The sequence below is a fragment of the Uloborus diversus genome, chromosome 9, assembly GCF_026930045.1.
Source record: "Uloborus diversus isolate 005 chromosome 9, Udiv.v.3.1, whole genome shotgun sequence".
In the NCBI taxonomy this organism is placed as follows: domain Eukaryota; kingdom Metazoa; phylum Arthropoda; class Arachnida; order Araneae; family Uloboridae; genus Uloborus; species Uloborus diversus.
The window spans coordinates 22,692,049-22,706,768 of NC_072739.1; the positions used below are offsets into that span (position 1 = coordinate 22,692,049).

The following is a 14,720-nucleotide window of genomic DNA, read 5'->3' on the forward strand; positions in this document are numbered from 1 at the left end:
GTCTACATCATTGTTAACGGATGTTAAAACACTTCCAATTTGCAGTTCCTCTCCTGAAAGTTGCAGGGACACCACTATTCTTTAACATCCCTCATTATCAGAATCCTAAGGATTTCTTTGAAAATTAAATTAAAATTTTCAAAAACTCTATAAGAAAATTTGATTTTTGATTTTTAACACCAATAAAATTTAAAAATAATAAATAAATAAATGTCCATCATTTCACCACTCCCTGCTTGAGGAAAATTCTCCTCCGGCAGCCTCTTACTCATGCTTTGATTCTACATAAGTTTATCATTTAATTTAGTTTTTTGTAAGGTGTTTCTCATATATAAATAATTTTAGATTACATTTAAGGGGTTGTTACATAATACTCATAGGCTGCAGGTTAAGTATCATTACTCTAGAACTTGTCAAACCTCTTTGCTCAGTGTCACAGTTTTCAGTCAACATCAATATCATACAGGGCATATCATTTTAAATTATTGCATGAGCGGGAAGGGTCAAAAGGTTTATACTCGATGCATATTGTATCAAAACACAAGAAAAATCATGCCCACATAAACTAAAACTTTTTCTTAAATTAGTTTCAGACAAAACTTTTATGCTTGTTCAAAAAAGAAAAAAACAGTATAGTGAGTCTTTTTCAGTAAGTTACCTCCCCTAAGCCAGGGCTGAGGCAGAACTATATGCGATATACCAGACAGTTGGTTATCACATCCAGGGACAGCAGTTTTGTTCTTATTAGAACTCATCAGTCTGGAATAGTGAATTATCAAGCTGGAGGCATATGTCATCTCACTGAAGTTGAGAGTAGCAACAAACTGGTAGAAAAAGTAAATTTATCTCACCGGCGAGTGTCCACATCATGGTGCGGGTCCACTTGTAGTTTCACCTTCAATTCACAAGTTGAACCGCACCATGTCTGTGATTAATTAAAACAAGTACTGGGTAAGTCCCTGAATCCCATTCCATCCCCTTACATTATTATTTGAGCAGGTCTACAATCACATCTTTACAACTTTAATTTTGAAAATTTTCCTGGGGTAAGCTTCCAAATCTTCTTTTCATCACCAAAGATTGTCTAATTTGAAGCTTCAATTTTGGAAAACTTCCGAGAGAGAATTCTGAACCCCATTCCCTTAACACTACTGAAAATAGACTACAATTGACTTAAAATTCCAAAACATTATTTATTGCAGAATCTCTCAAAGAAGTCGCAATTGTCGCTCTCCTGCAACTGCCCTTGACATCAAATGAAAAAGAGATTTAGTATCGTTTAAAAAAAGAAAGGACAGAATGAAAAAATGAAGAAAGAAAAAGCATAATACTGCCCTACTACCCAAAAATTAGCTGAATTGACAGATAAAATTTGCTGAATAAAGAAAATTTTTGGAAGATCACAATAACCTCCCATTGGGGCCTCTAGCACCTCCAACTTAAGTGGAAGTGTGAAGAAAGTGGCGACAATTCCTTCAATTTTATTTAGTCTAAAAAGAGGTAAAATTTTCAGAATGGATCAATCAACTTTGACCTCCGTTTTTCTCGATGCTTTCCTTTATTTACTTTTCTTTCTTCCCATTTTCCCCCAATGGATTTCTAGACTTGAGCTTTTTTTCAAGGGTGAAGACAACAATGTAAGGGTTATTAATACTGATTAAATGTAATCATGTTTGTTTCAAGGTATTGCATTGAAAAAAAAAAAAAACAACAACTGCACTAAAATCTGAGCACAGGTGCTCCGATGAGGGGTCCTCCCAAAAATTTTTCTTATTTGGCAAATATTGTCTGAGGATTTGGCAAAACTTCAGAAACTAATTGTAATATTGGTATTTTTCTTCTTTTTTATGATACTGATGTCTCTCTCATTAGATATAAGTATGTGTATAATGCTCATATACTTCATCATTCATTAAAATTTAGAAATTTATTTGATAAATAGAGAATTTACCATCATCCCAAAAAATTGAAGTTTGGGGCCTTCTTTGAATGAAAGAGAGCAAGGAAGTATTTCAATTTTCTTGAAGCATAAATTCCATTTTTTTTCCATGCAAAATTTTTATTTTTAATGTACCTTATCTTAAAACATGCATATATTGTGTATACTGTCCATTTTTTTATGTTTGACCCCCACAGCAGAATACTTGATGATGTTCTGCTACATAAAATCATTTGACCAACATTGTTCTGAAAGTACCACAATCAACAAACATGACCTTTTCCACAAATTGGGAGCAATTTGGAAGAAACGCATTTACATGCAAATGGGTAAGGTTTCTTCTTGTTTTTTTAAACTTGCATTTAGTATTTCCCCTCCTCTCCCCATCTGGAAAAATTCCAACTGATGGCCTGGTTATCTTTAGGCTTGCCAGGCATCCCGGTTTTCAAACAAAGTCCCGATGTCCCGGCCGGTTTACTTCACGTCCCAGAAAAGGATAAATTTGATTACAAATGACCAAAAGGGTCTAAAATCAATTAATTGTGAAAGATTATTTATGATAATTATTCTATCATTTATAACATTGACTTGTAAAATTAATACCGGATTAGCTTGTGAGGATTTTTAAAACAAATAAGACGGTCTTAAAAAGTCCTATAATATGAAAAGTATAACCAAATACTGTCAATTTTTTATTCCTCATTCAAAGTGTTTTTTATAATTAAAATAAATTGTAAATATTTACATGTGTGAACTGAAATGTTCAAATTGTATCTGCTTACGTCATTTTTATTATCCTTGGTTATTAAAGTTCATAATTAGTAACCATTCATTCATAGCATTAAGAATACACTACCCAATAAAATGCTCTAAAAATCAGGCAGGGGTGTGTACCCCTTAGAATACTAGCGATGCTGCAGAGGGAAGGGGGGGGGGCATTCCGGTGTCCCAGTTGAACATTTCAGAAAACTGGAACTTCGATTTAATGATACCCGTTTAAAAAATGTCCACAGTTTAATGATACGTTTCAGCGGTCTGGATTTGAATGTATTGAATGTCTATGCTCCTCGATTTAATGATGTTCTTGATTTAAGGTTAACCTTTTCCCGCCCATTGACAATCGTTAAATCGTACTATTATACTGTAGGAGTTTTTCTGCATTTGGAGAACCTAAAATAAACTAATACAGTGTAATGACCGACAAATCCCCAGGAACTTAGCTAGGTAATGAACCTTGTCTGTCACAGAAAGCTCATTCAAATTCCTGTGCCATAAAACCAAAAATGAAACAAACCAGTAAAATATACTTACATTGACAGTAGTTACTGCTTGTGTTAAATTTGACTCTGAAACAACCATATTGTGCAACGAATCTGCAAGACAAGTTATCAAATTCAACATTCATGTTCATTCGACAATACAATTTTAATATTATGAATCATACAATCATAAATTCAGTTGCTCGTAGATAATTTAATCTGCCTCTTTTAATGCACTTCATGTCAGCAATAATAATAATAGCAATGACAAAACCTGTATATATACCTCTAAATATTTAACAGTCCGTCTCAAAGCAACTGCTGTAAACGAAATTTTTACAAAAAACTAGAGAATGAGACGCAGTAAAATAATGCTAAAAAGTTTGCATGTTACTAGAATAAAACAATAAGAGACAAAACCACTTACAGTATCAGAATATTTTTCATAAATGCTTCAATTCTCCATCAGTGAATCAAACGTCGATCTGATTTGTAATGTGGATATTGAAGAGACAAATGAAAACACTGAGAGAAATTCGACATCGATCATTTTTTAAAAAGCGTTTTGTTCACCGGAAGATTATTCTTCTGAGCGGATATAGCATCCGCAAACACCAGTCAAAGAGATGTTTATTTTATTTATCTCTCAACAATATTTGACATTTAACCACCTGACCGACGAAAACGTAAACAATAAAATTTTACAGTTAACTTGGGAGTTAAGACAGATTTCAGGTAAATAGTATAAAAATAATACAATACATAACTTATTCGTGACTTATTCGATTGCATTTTCATTGAAATTTATTTTTATTATGCCTTCATTTTTATCTAGTTATCTGAAAATAAAAAATAAAATACTCACTTTGGATTCAAATCAAATGGCAACAAGTATTCATTTATTGATAAACATGGAAGTCACAAATGTTTATTTCGCTCATTAAAAAACTTCTTGTGACCAAAAAATGAGTGTTACTTTTTATTGAAGGATTATATTTTATCATGAGATTGTTCCTTACTTTCTATTTCTGTATATTTTCTTGCTACTTCAAAGCAGTCTCATGTATTTATGAAGCAAACTGTTCAAACTTGTTGATGGGACAGTATCCTTTTTGTCTGTGATTTTCTGTAAAGCATGACATTTTAGTAAAGTTTATGGATAAGATTGTCTTTATAAAACAACGGCTCTTTTACTCATTTCCATGAGTTCTTTTTAAAGGACGCTTTTTTATGAATCCCTGCGAAAATTGATTATTCATTTAATATTTTTATTTACTTCTTAATACGATCAATGGAGGACATTATTTGAACTTGAGACAACAGCTACTGCAAAACCATTAGTTTAAATTCTGAAGACAAAAGTGGTGATCGCTTAAAAATACAAATGCATAAGTTATTGAAATTAAGAAGTAGGGTAAAGGGTTGAGTTAAAATTAAAGATGGGAAGGGACATGAAAAGGCTCAGGAATCTTCAGTTTTCACGCAGAATTTTCAGAGGCATAAAAATGACTGAAAACTGATTAAATATCAGTTTTTTGCTCTCAAAGAATATTTTGAAGGTCATTCAAACAATAAAACTGGTTTAATAAAACAATTTGGAAGAATTTTAAAAGAACAGATAGGATCAAATGAGAAATAACAACGTCAAAGGTCACAAATTGCAGATTACTGCAAACACATGTTTTGGCGTTACAAGAAACATGTGTCTTCAGCAATCTGCAATTTGTACTTTTTGATTGATTTGCAATTTGTGCTGTTTGATTAATTTTCACATAAAGGTATTTATTTAACAAATAGGATCAATTTTCAGAAAATGTTGTCCCCAGCTTCTGTCAGTTTGAGAGATTTGTCGGGCCCCAGTCAAAGGGCATCCTTCCTGCCTTGCTTTCAGCCAGCTCTTCAAATAACTTCTTTTTTTTTTCTAAAATTCAAAATGCACGAAGTTTTTGAATTACATTTTTTTTTCCTTCCTAGTGGTAAATATAGTGTTGCTATGTCTCATACAGACATTTGAATTCTTCTTGATTTACTAAATAAATTTTCTTAATTGAAAAGAAGACCTTCGATGTGTACTTGATTTCAGTGTTTAAATCATACCAGTCAGTCAATATGTTTAATACAAAGAAGATCTGTTTCCCCCTGAGACAAAAAAAAGGGGGGGGGCACTACTCAAAGTAGAAATTTTTTAGTAGTAGCGGTGCTTTTCCCCGTTTTGTTACTCTATATACATAAAAATTCAAGTATTTTTTACTAATAACTATTTTGTAAATACTCACATTACTATTGTAACTATTTTGTAAAGCTTTTAATGTTCAACTTAAAATATATTGCTTAAAACTTTGAAAATTCAGATTTATACTCTAATTAAATTTGGGGAAATGGGGTAATTAAGTTTCAAGCCCCACTTGGATGAATCTTGACCTTTCAAAAAAAAAGTTTATTTTTATGACCTAAAGTTTTATTAAAACTTCAAAGGGTCAAGGCTGGCACATTGAAAAATGCCAAAAAGGAGGCAGGATCATTGAGAAGAGATAAAATGGAGGGAGTGAAGACTTTCATTCATGAAGAAAGAGCTCAAGTCACGTGACAGATTTTAGAGCAAAGCATTGGAAGAAATCAGTTTTTCGCTTGTTTCACGCAAAACGTGCCAACCATTCGTTGTTGTTGAGTCACGTGACTTGGGGTCTTTGTGTCAGCTTTTGTTAAGCCAATAATTGGACTTGCTCCCTCCATTTCAATTCCTCCTCTTAGGGCAGGGTGCATTGAACGTTAACTTAAATGGGACAGGGTACTGCGTCTCTTAAAAATGCTAGGAAACACTAAGAGGGATTATTTTAAGTAAGCTTATACTCTTAACTATTATTGAAGCAATTATAAAAGCATTGTATTTCTTATCCACGCTAGGTATTTAATATTTTTCTTAACATTTGAGATATCTATGTATTGGTCCTGATATTGATCCTAAAACTCAACAGCCTAAAAATTGCCAGAAGAATAATCTTGCCAAAGGTAGGGCTTTTTAATTCTAACCTATTTTTCTTTCTTTAATCAGAATAATAGAATGTATTATTTATGTCATTCTTAAAACATTTGTTGTTTGGGGGTTGATAAAAGCATTTAAACAAAATTATTCTAAACTAGAAAATTGTCCCTCAAGATATGACGAGTGAAAACTACTTCTACATTTGAACAAAGCATTTTGAAGCAATTGCCCGTTCGGTGATATTTTCATGATAGAATTTTTAACCCTAACTCCAGTGGATTGACCATAAACTCCACTAGATAGCGTTCATTGTTGACCCCTTTTTCATTTCTTCATTCCACTAAATTGTCTTACCAGTAAAACAGTTAAGTTACCAGATCTAGTTCAGCCTTGTAACCATAAAGCCTTTCCGTGCATGTTAAGCATTACCAAAACATATCAAATTATCATGCTGTGGCGCGGGTTTATTGTTGATGACAAGGGTTAGGAGTGTTACTCGATCATTGGCTAATTGTATATATGAGGATAAGGAAAAAGTTCTTAATTCATTGTCATTAAAGTATTACAGTTAACTTTCGATTACTCGAAGTCTTAATGGACCAGCTAAAACCTTTGAGTTATGGGAGGTTCCCACAGCCTTCTCAAAAGTTTGGGACCCAATAAAAACTTTTTATATTTGAGTTATAAATCTTCGAGTTATCAGAACTTGACTGTGTTTCTACATTTCCGGTGAAAGATTGTGTGCATTTCCATTTTTACTTAACCATTTTTTTTTTAAATTTTTGAAATGGAAAGAAATCCAAATAGTTGAGTGTTGTGTTCAGATAAAACAAGAATTTCTTTACAGAACTAACTATATTGCTAAATTTGGTATCATTTTTTCTCTCTCTCTTTTTTTTTTTTGTGTACTTGTACTGAAATGATTATTTTTAAAATTTGCTGATATAATGAAATTATTTATTTTTGAAAATTATCCATTGACAAATTAGCCCTTTCTTAATTTTCCATTAGATCCTTTCTGTTATACAAGACATTAGTATTAAGATTTCCTTGTAAAATTAAGAAGACAAACTTTTAAAATATATTTCTTTGTTAAATTTTTACACCAAGTTTTTTTTTTTTTTTTTTTTTTTTTAAGCATTTGTATTCATTTATTTATTTTTGTCACAAAGACATAGAAATCCAATACAACTTCGGTTTTGCCAATTTGATTGAAAACCTAATGCACTGGTGACTTACTTATGTCTCTTTTAATCATATGTTTTATTATTAATTAATTTTAATGCATAGTATTTTAGTGCATTCTTTTTGTGTATGCTTTTAAACCTTTATAATTTTGAATTTTATTTTGTTTTTTCTCCTTCTGCACTTTCAGTTACATGTGTCACTGCCAATGGAATTATTTGTAAACCTGGGACTGGAATAAATGAAACAACCTTTGAAAAAGATTTTGATTGTCGATTTACGTATGTATTGTTTGTCTGAACTTTATTTCAAAACTTGATGTCTTCTCAATATTAGACATTGGGTCAGAAATTTCAGTTATGAATCAAATAAGACACATAACTTTTGTGGCTAATTTGTTTTTATTTTAACTGACTTGATTTATGTATGGAGATAACTTTAACTTCGAAAATAGTTTTTTTTATTAGAATTTTAATTTCCTTCATTGCCATGCCCCAGAGGAGCAACTCTTGACAATCCTTTCTTTTCTTTTCTTTTTTTCCTTAGAATAATGCCACTCTCTGAGGAAAAATAGGCAGGTTAATTTTAATTTTTCCAACACATTGTATTAATATGTGGATATCATTTCTAACATATTACTTCTGAATCTGCTTATTTTGATACATTTATTCCTTTAATTCTAGCTGTTAAACTATTGGTAGTTTTTAATTAATTTTATCTTATCTTTTAAAGTATTACATAATGAGCAGAGATATGTTTAACACTGCTAGAAGCATATTTCAGTTGTTGAAAATTGGAAATACGCCTTTAAAATGTAATGAAGTTAATTTTCATGCTTTGTATTTTTTTTTTTTTTTTATTATTGTTGATAATGGAGAAAAATTAGATATAAATTCCAATTTTTAAAATAGTGGGTTTGAATGTTTTTTATGCCTCAAATTCAAAATGTCACACTTTCTAAATGCTAAAAATTAAAACTAGATATTAAACATAAACCAAATTTGATTAATCTCTCTATCTGAACAATCCTGAATGTGAGCACCCCGATATGCAGTATACAATCTCCTTCTATAAGGAGCAGCCCCATAATCTGAACACTTTTGCTCAGTTAAAAGCTAGTCTCCAAAATAAAGAAAGTGAAAGCTGAGCCGGGGCAGACCAGCCCGCAGCCCAATGTGCCCTCAAGCCTGAACACCTTTATTTATTTATTTTAATTATATTTTTTTTTCTGTGTTGCTGCAACTTTTTTTTTTGTGCCAACAAACCTGTGCAACTTTACATCGCTTTTTTCTCTTTTTCTTTAAACCTGTGTACCATGGTACTTTTTTTTTTGCAGTTTTTTTTTTTTTTGCCCTTTGGAGACCAAGTTTGGCTCCCCCTTGCGGGACCCAGTCCGCCCCTGAAACTGAGGAATCATGTTTATAACACTCCTCTCTAGAATTCTCCTTGAATTGCTTCATCCTACATAAAAGTCTATGTTGACAATTAGTAAAAGAGAAAGAATATCAGATTTCTTATTAACTAAAAAAAAAAAAAAAACCCTTTTTGATAATTTTAATTTTGTTACATTTTTTGTAACAAGTTTCAGTATTTTTTAAAAATCAAGCCAAGCTATTTCAATTACACTTATGTGTTGAATATTGGTTTTCACTCTGATTTTCAAACTTAACAGAAACTTATTTTTATTTTTTACATTTTCTCCCTCTAAATTGAAGTGCATGTATAATTTGATCAATATAGCCCACAAGCCGGTCAGTAATAAAAATTTGGTCTCTCATTAAAATATGGTTGAAGACCATTGATCTAGATGAAATAGGATATTTGCTTTGCAAAATATTTCTTTTTTGCTGTAACCAAATTAAAAAATAATAATAATAAACTAAATAAATCTTCTGATTGTTATAATACATACTTACATTTTATTTTTCAGGAATGGATACTCTTTTGAAACTGCATTGTTATTATCACTGTTTCTTGGCATGTTTGGCATTGATCGATTCTATTTAGGTTACCCTGCTATAGGTAAATATTTATTTCAAGTGCCTCAAATCTTATACAGTAGGCGCCGCTTAATGTGATCACTTTGGGACAAATACAATTTGATAACAATAACCGACTGATAACAATAACCAAAAAGAATCAAGGAGATACAAAATAATGAATTTTTTCCAATTAAGGTGCATTTATTTTGGCAACCTCAAATTAAAATCACAATAACTCAACTGAATGCAGTTTAAAATTATAAATTATTAAATTAACAGAATGGAAATATCTGCATTATAAAAAGTTAAAGCTAAACTATGCAATTTTTAATCACATAGTAATAGGTGAAGTAAAATATGACCGTTTTCCCTGACATTCGTAAACCAGTTTCAAAGCACATTCAACTTTTCTATCTTTTCCAGCATGGTTTTGCTTGTTGTTTAAATTTTAATTTAACTTAGCTTTGTTTTCAATCTCAACACAATTCTTTAATAGTTTACAAAGTAATGGCAACAATGGAGGTCCTACATCAATGCCTGCAAAACGTCCAGTGACTGAATTCTTTTAGGTGAAAAAGAAAGTTTTCTTAGGGGGAGTTTGTGGTCACTGGGGGCGAACTTTCTGTAGCTTCATTCCTAGAAAAATTTTGAACTGCTATTGAAAACCACAAAATGCTACACAGAAAGTTAGTCTGGTCAGGGTTTGCCTATGTATTTTTGTTAATGGAAGAATAAAAACCAGGAAAAAATTGAAAGTTAATGAAAAAGTGATAACAATAAACGAAGACGCTGATTACAATATCCGACTTTTTTAACGTGTGTTAACACACAAGTGTTCCGGGACTTTGTGATTCTGATAACATTAAGCGGCGCCTACTGTAATTTGAATTATTTTAGAAATGCTTAAAAAAGCATTTGAGTTATGTCTCAATAATTGTAAGAACTGTAATGTATTTTTTGATTGTCATATTTGAAATTTTCTTATGTACAGTATGTAAAGTTTTGGGGTGTAAATTTTTAAAATTTTTTTTTTTTCAAATTGAAGCTTGTTTTCTTGAAATTACTTTGCTACTGCTAATAAAAAGTGACCTTTATTAAAGCAAACAATCTTCTTATTTCTTCTATAAATTAGTTCTGTGATTGACTAGGTATTTGACTTTTTTATTTGTAGGTCTTGCCAAATTATGTACGTTGGGATTTATGTTTCTTGGCCAGTTAGTTGATATCATACTGATAGCTCTTCAAGTAAGATTTTCTCCTAAACTCCATGAAAAAATTTAATTTCCTTGAATAAGTTGATGGCGCTTACTGCCTTATTAATATTTAGAAATGTGCTCCATCTACTAAAGCATTAGGAATACCTCACCTGATGTGAAATCTTTCCACGGCACTGGTATACTACCCTGGGCAGGTAAACGGCAGTATCTGCAGAATTTGAGTTTCCGAGATATTTGAAGAAATGCGTGTTGGATTCAATGCTAACAATAAGGAAATGCTGGAATTAGATTTTTGTTTCACTCCTTTTTTTCAGCCGAAACCAAATGAGCAAGGTTGTACAATAAAGCGTATGTACAACAGATGACAAAAAAGCAAAAAAAATGAAACATTTACAGTTACTGCCCTTTACTTGCCCACGGCAGTATAGAAATAACAATTTGAATATTATATGTACTTATACATGTAATCAGTATCCTAACTACAGCCGCAAGGGGAGGGGAGGCGCAATCTACCCCTGGAAATATGTTAAGTGGATTCAAAAGTTTATAAAAATACTATAAAAAAAATACCTGCTGTTGCTTAGGTCAATAATAATTATCAGAAACAATCTACTTCCATTTGTATTCGTTTTCTATTTAAACTGACAAAGCTCAAAATACACCAGCTCCTTACTCATCAAACTAAAATAGCCATGTGAGTACAAAAAACAAAATAGTATTCATTTAGAAAAAAAAGCACCACATTTAAGCATTACAAATTTGAAGAATTTCCAAAATATGAAATTTTATTTCACTTGTTTAAAAAGATTTATCTGTTAATCTTTTTTTTTTTTTCTTTTGAACATAGCATCTAAAACTCTCTCTATATTGCTATTGAAGTACAAAATATTTTTTTTTTATTTTTTTTAATGTAGACGTTTGTAATCCACCTATACTTACCTAAGTTATTTTCCGTAATTTCTACTGTTGTGGCTCTTAGTGCTATTAAAAATGTTACCAAACTCTTGGTAATTGTTTTGGGATACCTGGAATAATTCTTCCCCTCCCTATTCTAAAAACATCAGTCACTAATTTTTGTCAAAGAGGTATTGTCGCCAAATGCTGAGATACTTTTGGAGACCATAAAATGACACTAAAAAAATTTCACCTGAAATGTCCCCAAAATTAGTAGTGAGATTTGACAGTTATTTGAAATTGTGAAAAAAAGAAATTATTGGAAATTTTTGTGCTGTTTAAGGATTTGCCTAAGTTGGTGGATTATTTTACTTATTAACAAATGTTTTAAAGATTCTCTAAATAGCAATATTTTGGTTACATCATGAAAGCCGAGAAACATTATTACGTAGTCTTTGGCTTAAAAACAATGACAGTTGAGAAACTGCCAAGGGCCTCAGCTATTGAAATCTTTCTGCAAAAAGTTTGCCAAGATTCATGATCAATTGTATAGTGAATAAGTATCCAATCAGCACAAATAAGTAAAGAAGACATTGAATTGCATTAAACCATTAAAATGGAAAATAATCAGCCAAATTTATTTATTTGCCAATCTCGTGGAAAAAAAATTTTACTTTAAGATTTGAATTAACTTAAGATTTGCCTTGAACAGTCTGAGGAAAAGCAGAAATGATGTATGCAATTCTGGTTATCAACAGGGAGTTGAGATGATACACTAAATGCTGAACTGGGTTGATGAAAGCCTTCAAACATGGAATTAAAAGCTCACAACTCGTTTTTTTATTCAACTTAAAAATCTCAAACAGATTCCAACTTAAGCATAAAAATCAGCGGCTCTTTCAATCGACATATAATGTTAATATGTGGAAGTATTTTTTCACCCCTATATTGGAGAATTAATTTATGTGAAAATGGTCTCAAATAGGGATAAAAAAAGACCTGCCGACTCGATTTTTTTCGAGCCAGTGTATAAACCTTCCCAGCACTAAAAAGAACAAGCTGAAATTTTTAGCCAGAGCAGCCAGGTAGTTTCTGAGTTTATCGGCAACATATTTACCAGCATCCATTTTTATATATTCCTAGATATATACTTAAATTCTGCAAACTTTTCCTTGTCACTGATATTATATTTAATGTATGAAATTTCAACAAAAACAGAGCACAGTGTTACAAAGAGTGGGTTAATGCCAGCAAAATTTTGCATAAAATGCATTTGTAGTTTATACTTCTTTCAATTAAAACTTTCATTACATCACAAAAAGAAAAAAAAAGTTGTTCCTGAAAATTGTACAAATTTTAATGTTTACATGAAGCATTATTTTTTTTAAACAAGCAGGGGTGACACTACAAATTACCACCCTAGATGACACTTGTGCTAGGAATGCACCTTTATAATGATGACCTATATGACGCAATTCTCTGTGAACCGCACAACTTTTTAGAAGTAAACAATTAGTTCTGCTGTTAAAAAAAAGCCTTCTGTTCCATCTTGTAAACATAAAAATTGTTAAGTAAATAAAATTTTGAAACAATTTTTCATATTTCTATCTTAATTCAAATGCTTTTAAATAAAAATTACTATTCACAGAAAAAAAAAAAAAAAACGCTCTTGAAAATGCTGCTGTTATAATACAAGGCATGGAGCTAGCAGAAGTGCAGGATAATTCACTGTCTTTGGATTGTGAAACATTATTATTTGTGAATGATAATATGTATATTATATTGCACAATTAGTGCTTTAATACTCATTGCAGTTAAAACTTATTCTGAAATATATAGAGTGCAAATATATCGATAAATTCTTTTCCAAGTTCCAAAACTTGTGAATTGATCTGTATAACGCAAAAGCTTTGGTCCCAAGATGTGCTTTATAACAGTAGATCCTTTCCGTTATACAAGACATTAGTATTAAGATTTCCTTGTAAAATTGAGAAGACAAACTTTAAAAATATATTTCTTTCTTAAATTTTTACACCAAGTTTTTTTTTTAAACATTTTTCATTCATTTATTTATTCTTGTCACAAATACAGTGAAGCACCGTTTATACGTTTTTGAAGAGACTGTATGAAAAAAGCGCACAAACAAAACATTTCATTAAAGGGATTAATTAACTCCCTTTAATGAAACGAAAAAACGTATAATAGGTAAAGGTTAAAGTGTATTAAACTTAGCAGGGACCAATTTTAAAAAACGTATAATTGATAAAAACGTATAAAAGAGAAACGTATAAACGGTGCTTCACTGTATATAAAAATCCAATACAACTTGGGTTTTGCTAATTTGATAAAAAACCTAATGCACTGGTGACTGATACTTATGTCGCTTAATCAGTAACTATACCACTGATAAAATATGTATATAATTCAAGTATGCCATAACTGTATTAACACTTAGCTCTATGCTTGCGCTGCTCTTGAACACTGTATTTTCTTTTAATTGGCAAGGCTCAGGTCTAGCTCGAGTGAAGCAGTAAAGCCATGCCATTTCGTTTTCTCGTATTGTATTCTAGTCTACTTGTTCTTGTTGTTTTAATTGATGTTATGATCTTGTTTTGAAAACATTCTTTCAAATATTTTCTGTTTTGCACAAATTTCCTCTTCCTCCTTCTGCTGTCTCATGCCAGGTTCAAGAATAACATTCTAATCACTTCTTTATAATTATTTCTAGGTTGTTGGACCTTCTGACGGTTCGCATTATGTGATTAATTACTTTGGCCCACGACTGACTATATTAAAGAGGGATAATGAAACTTATGTCATGCCTCAAGATGATTGGTGATTGTATTTTACTGGAATGTAGATCAGTGTAAATATGTAATTATTTTAATGTTATTAAAAATTATTTTTATTATTTAATGTTAAGAATTTATTACAAGCAAAATATCACTTCACAAGCACAATCTTTAACATGATAATAACACAATGGAATAATATTTAACAAAATTTCTGAAGAGTTAAGAAACTCTCCTGAAATTTTATTGAAAATTGATGTTTAGAACTATAATTTATTTTCTTCTACTGCATCAGGTTTTTTTTTCTCTACACTTTGTGTAAATGTTACCACTTTCCACTATAGAGTTCCTTTTACAGGAAGCCGTATTGCTCCCCACTGGCTGACAGAAACCTTTTTAAATTGAAAGAAAGTAGTTCTTTTAAAAATTATTATTATTCTAGACAAATTTTAATTAGTTTTATTGTCAC

The 14,720-nt window shown here is 31.0% G+C and overlaps 2 protein-coding genes across 2 annotated transcripts in view; both read left to right on the forward strand.

Moving 5' to 3' along the window:
- The window catches only part of LOC129230619 (F-box only protein 21-like), an 85,522-nt gene that overhangs the window by 29,525 nt on the left and 41,277 nt on the right, over positions 1-14,720 (forward strand). The gene's annotated exons all lie outside the window — the stretch shown is intronic.
- Positions 4,111-14,322, forward strand: LOC129230621 (TM2 domain-containing protein CG10795-like). The gene is made up of 6 exons (XM_054865037.1): positions 4,111-4,301; positions 6,131-6,207; positions 7,557-7,647; positions 9,297-9,388; positions 10,520-10,593; positions 14,188-14,322. The coding sequence occupies exons 1-6, from the start codon at positions 4,201-4,203 to the stop codon at positions 14,296-14,298; spliced, it is 546 nt and encodes a 181-aa protein (XP_054721012.1). The 5' UTR covers positions 4,111-4,200; the 3' UTR covers positions 14,299-14,322.

What these genes read in the sequence shown, in the direction of transcription:
- LOC129230621 (XM_054865037.1), top strand. Translation starts at nt 4,201, where the DNA reads ATGAGATTGTTCCTTACTTTCTATTTCTGTATATTTTCTTGCTACTTC. An exon ending in GAAGAATAATCTTGCCAAAG is followed by an intron (nt 6,208 to 7,556) that starts GTAGGGCTTTTT and finishes CTGCACTTTCAG; the next exon opens with TTACATGTGTCACTGCCAAT. An exon ending in TCATACTGATAGCTCTTCAA is followed by an intron (nt 10,594 to 14,187) that starts GTAAGATTTTCT and finishes AATTATTTCTAG; the next exon opens with GTTGTTGGACCTTCTGACGG.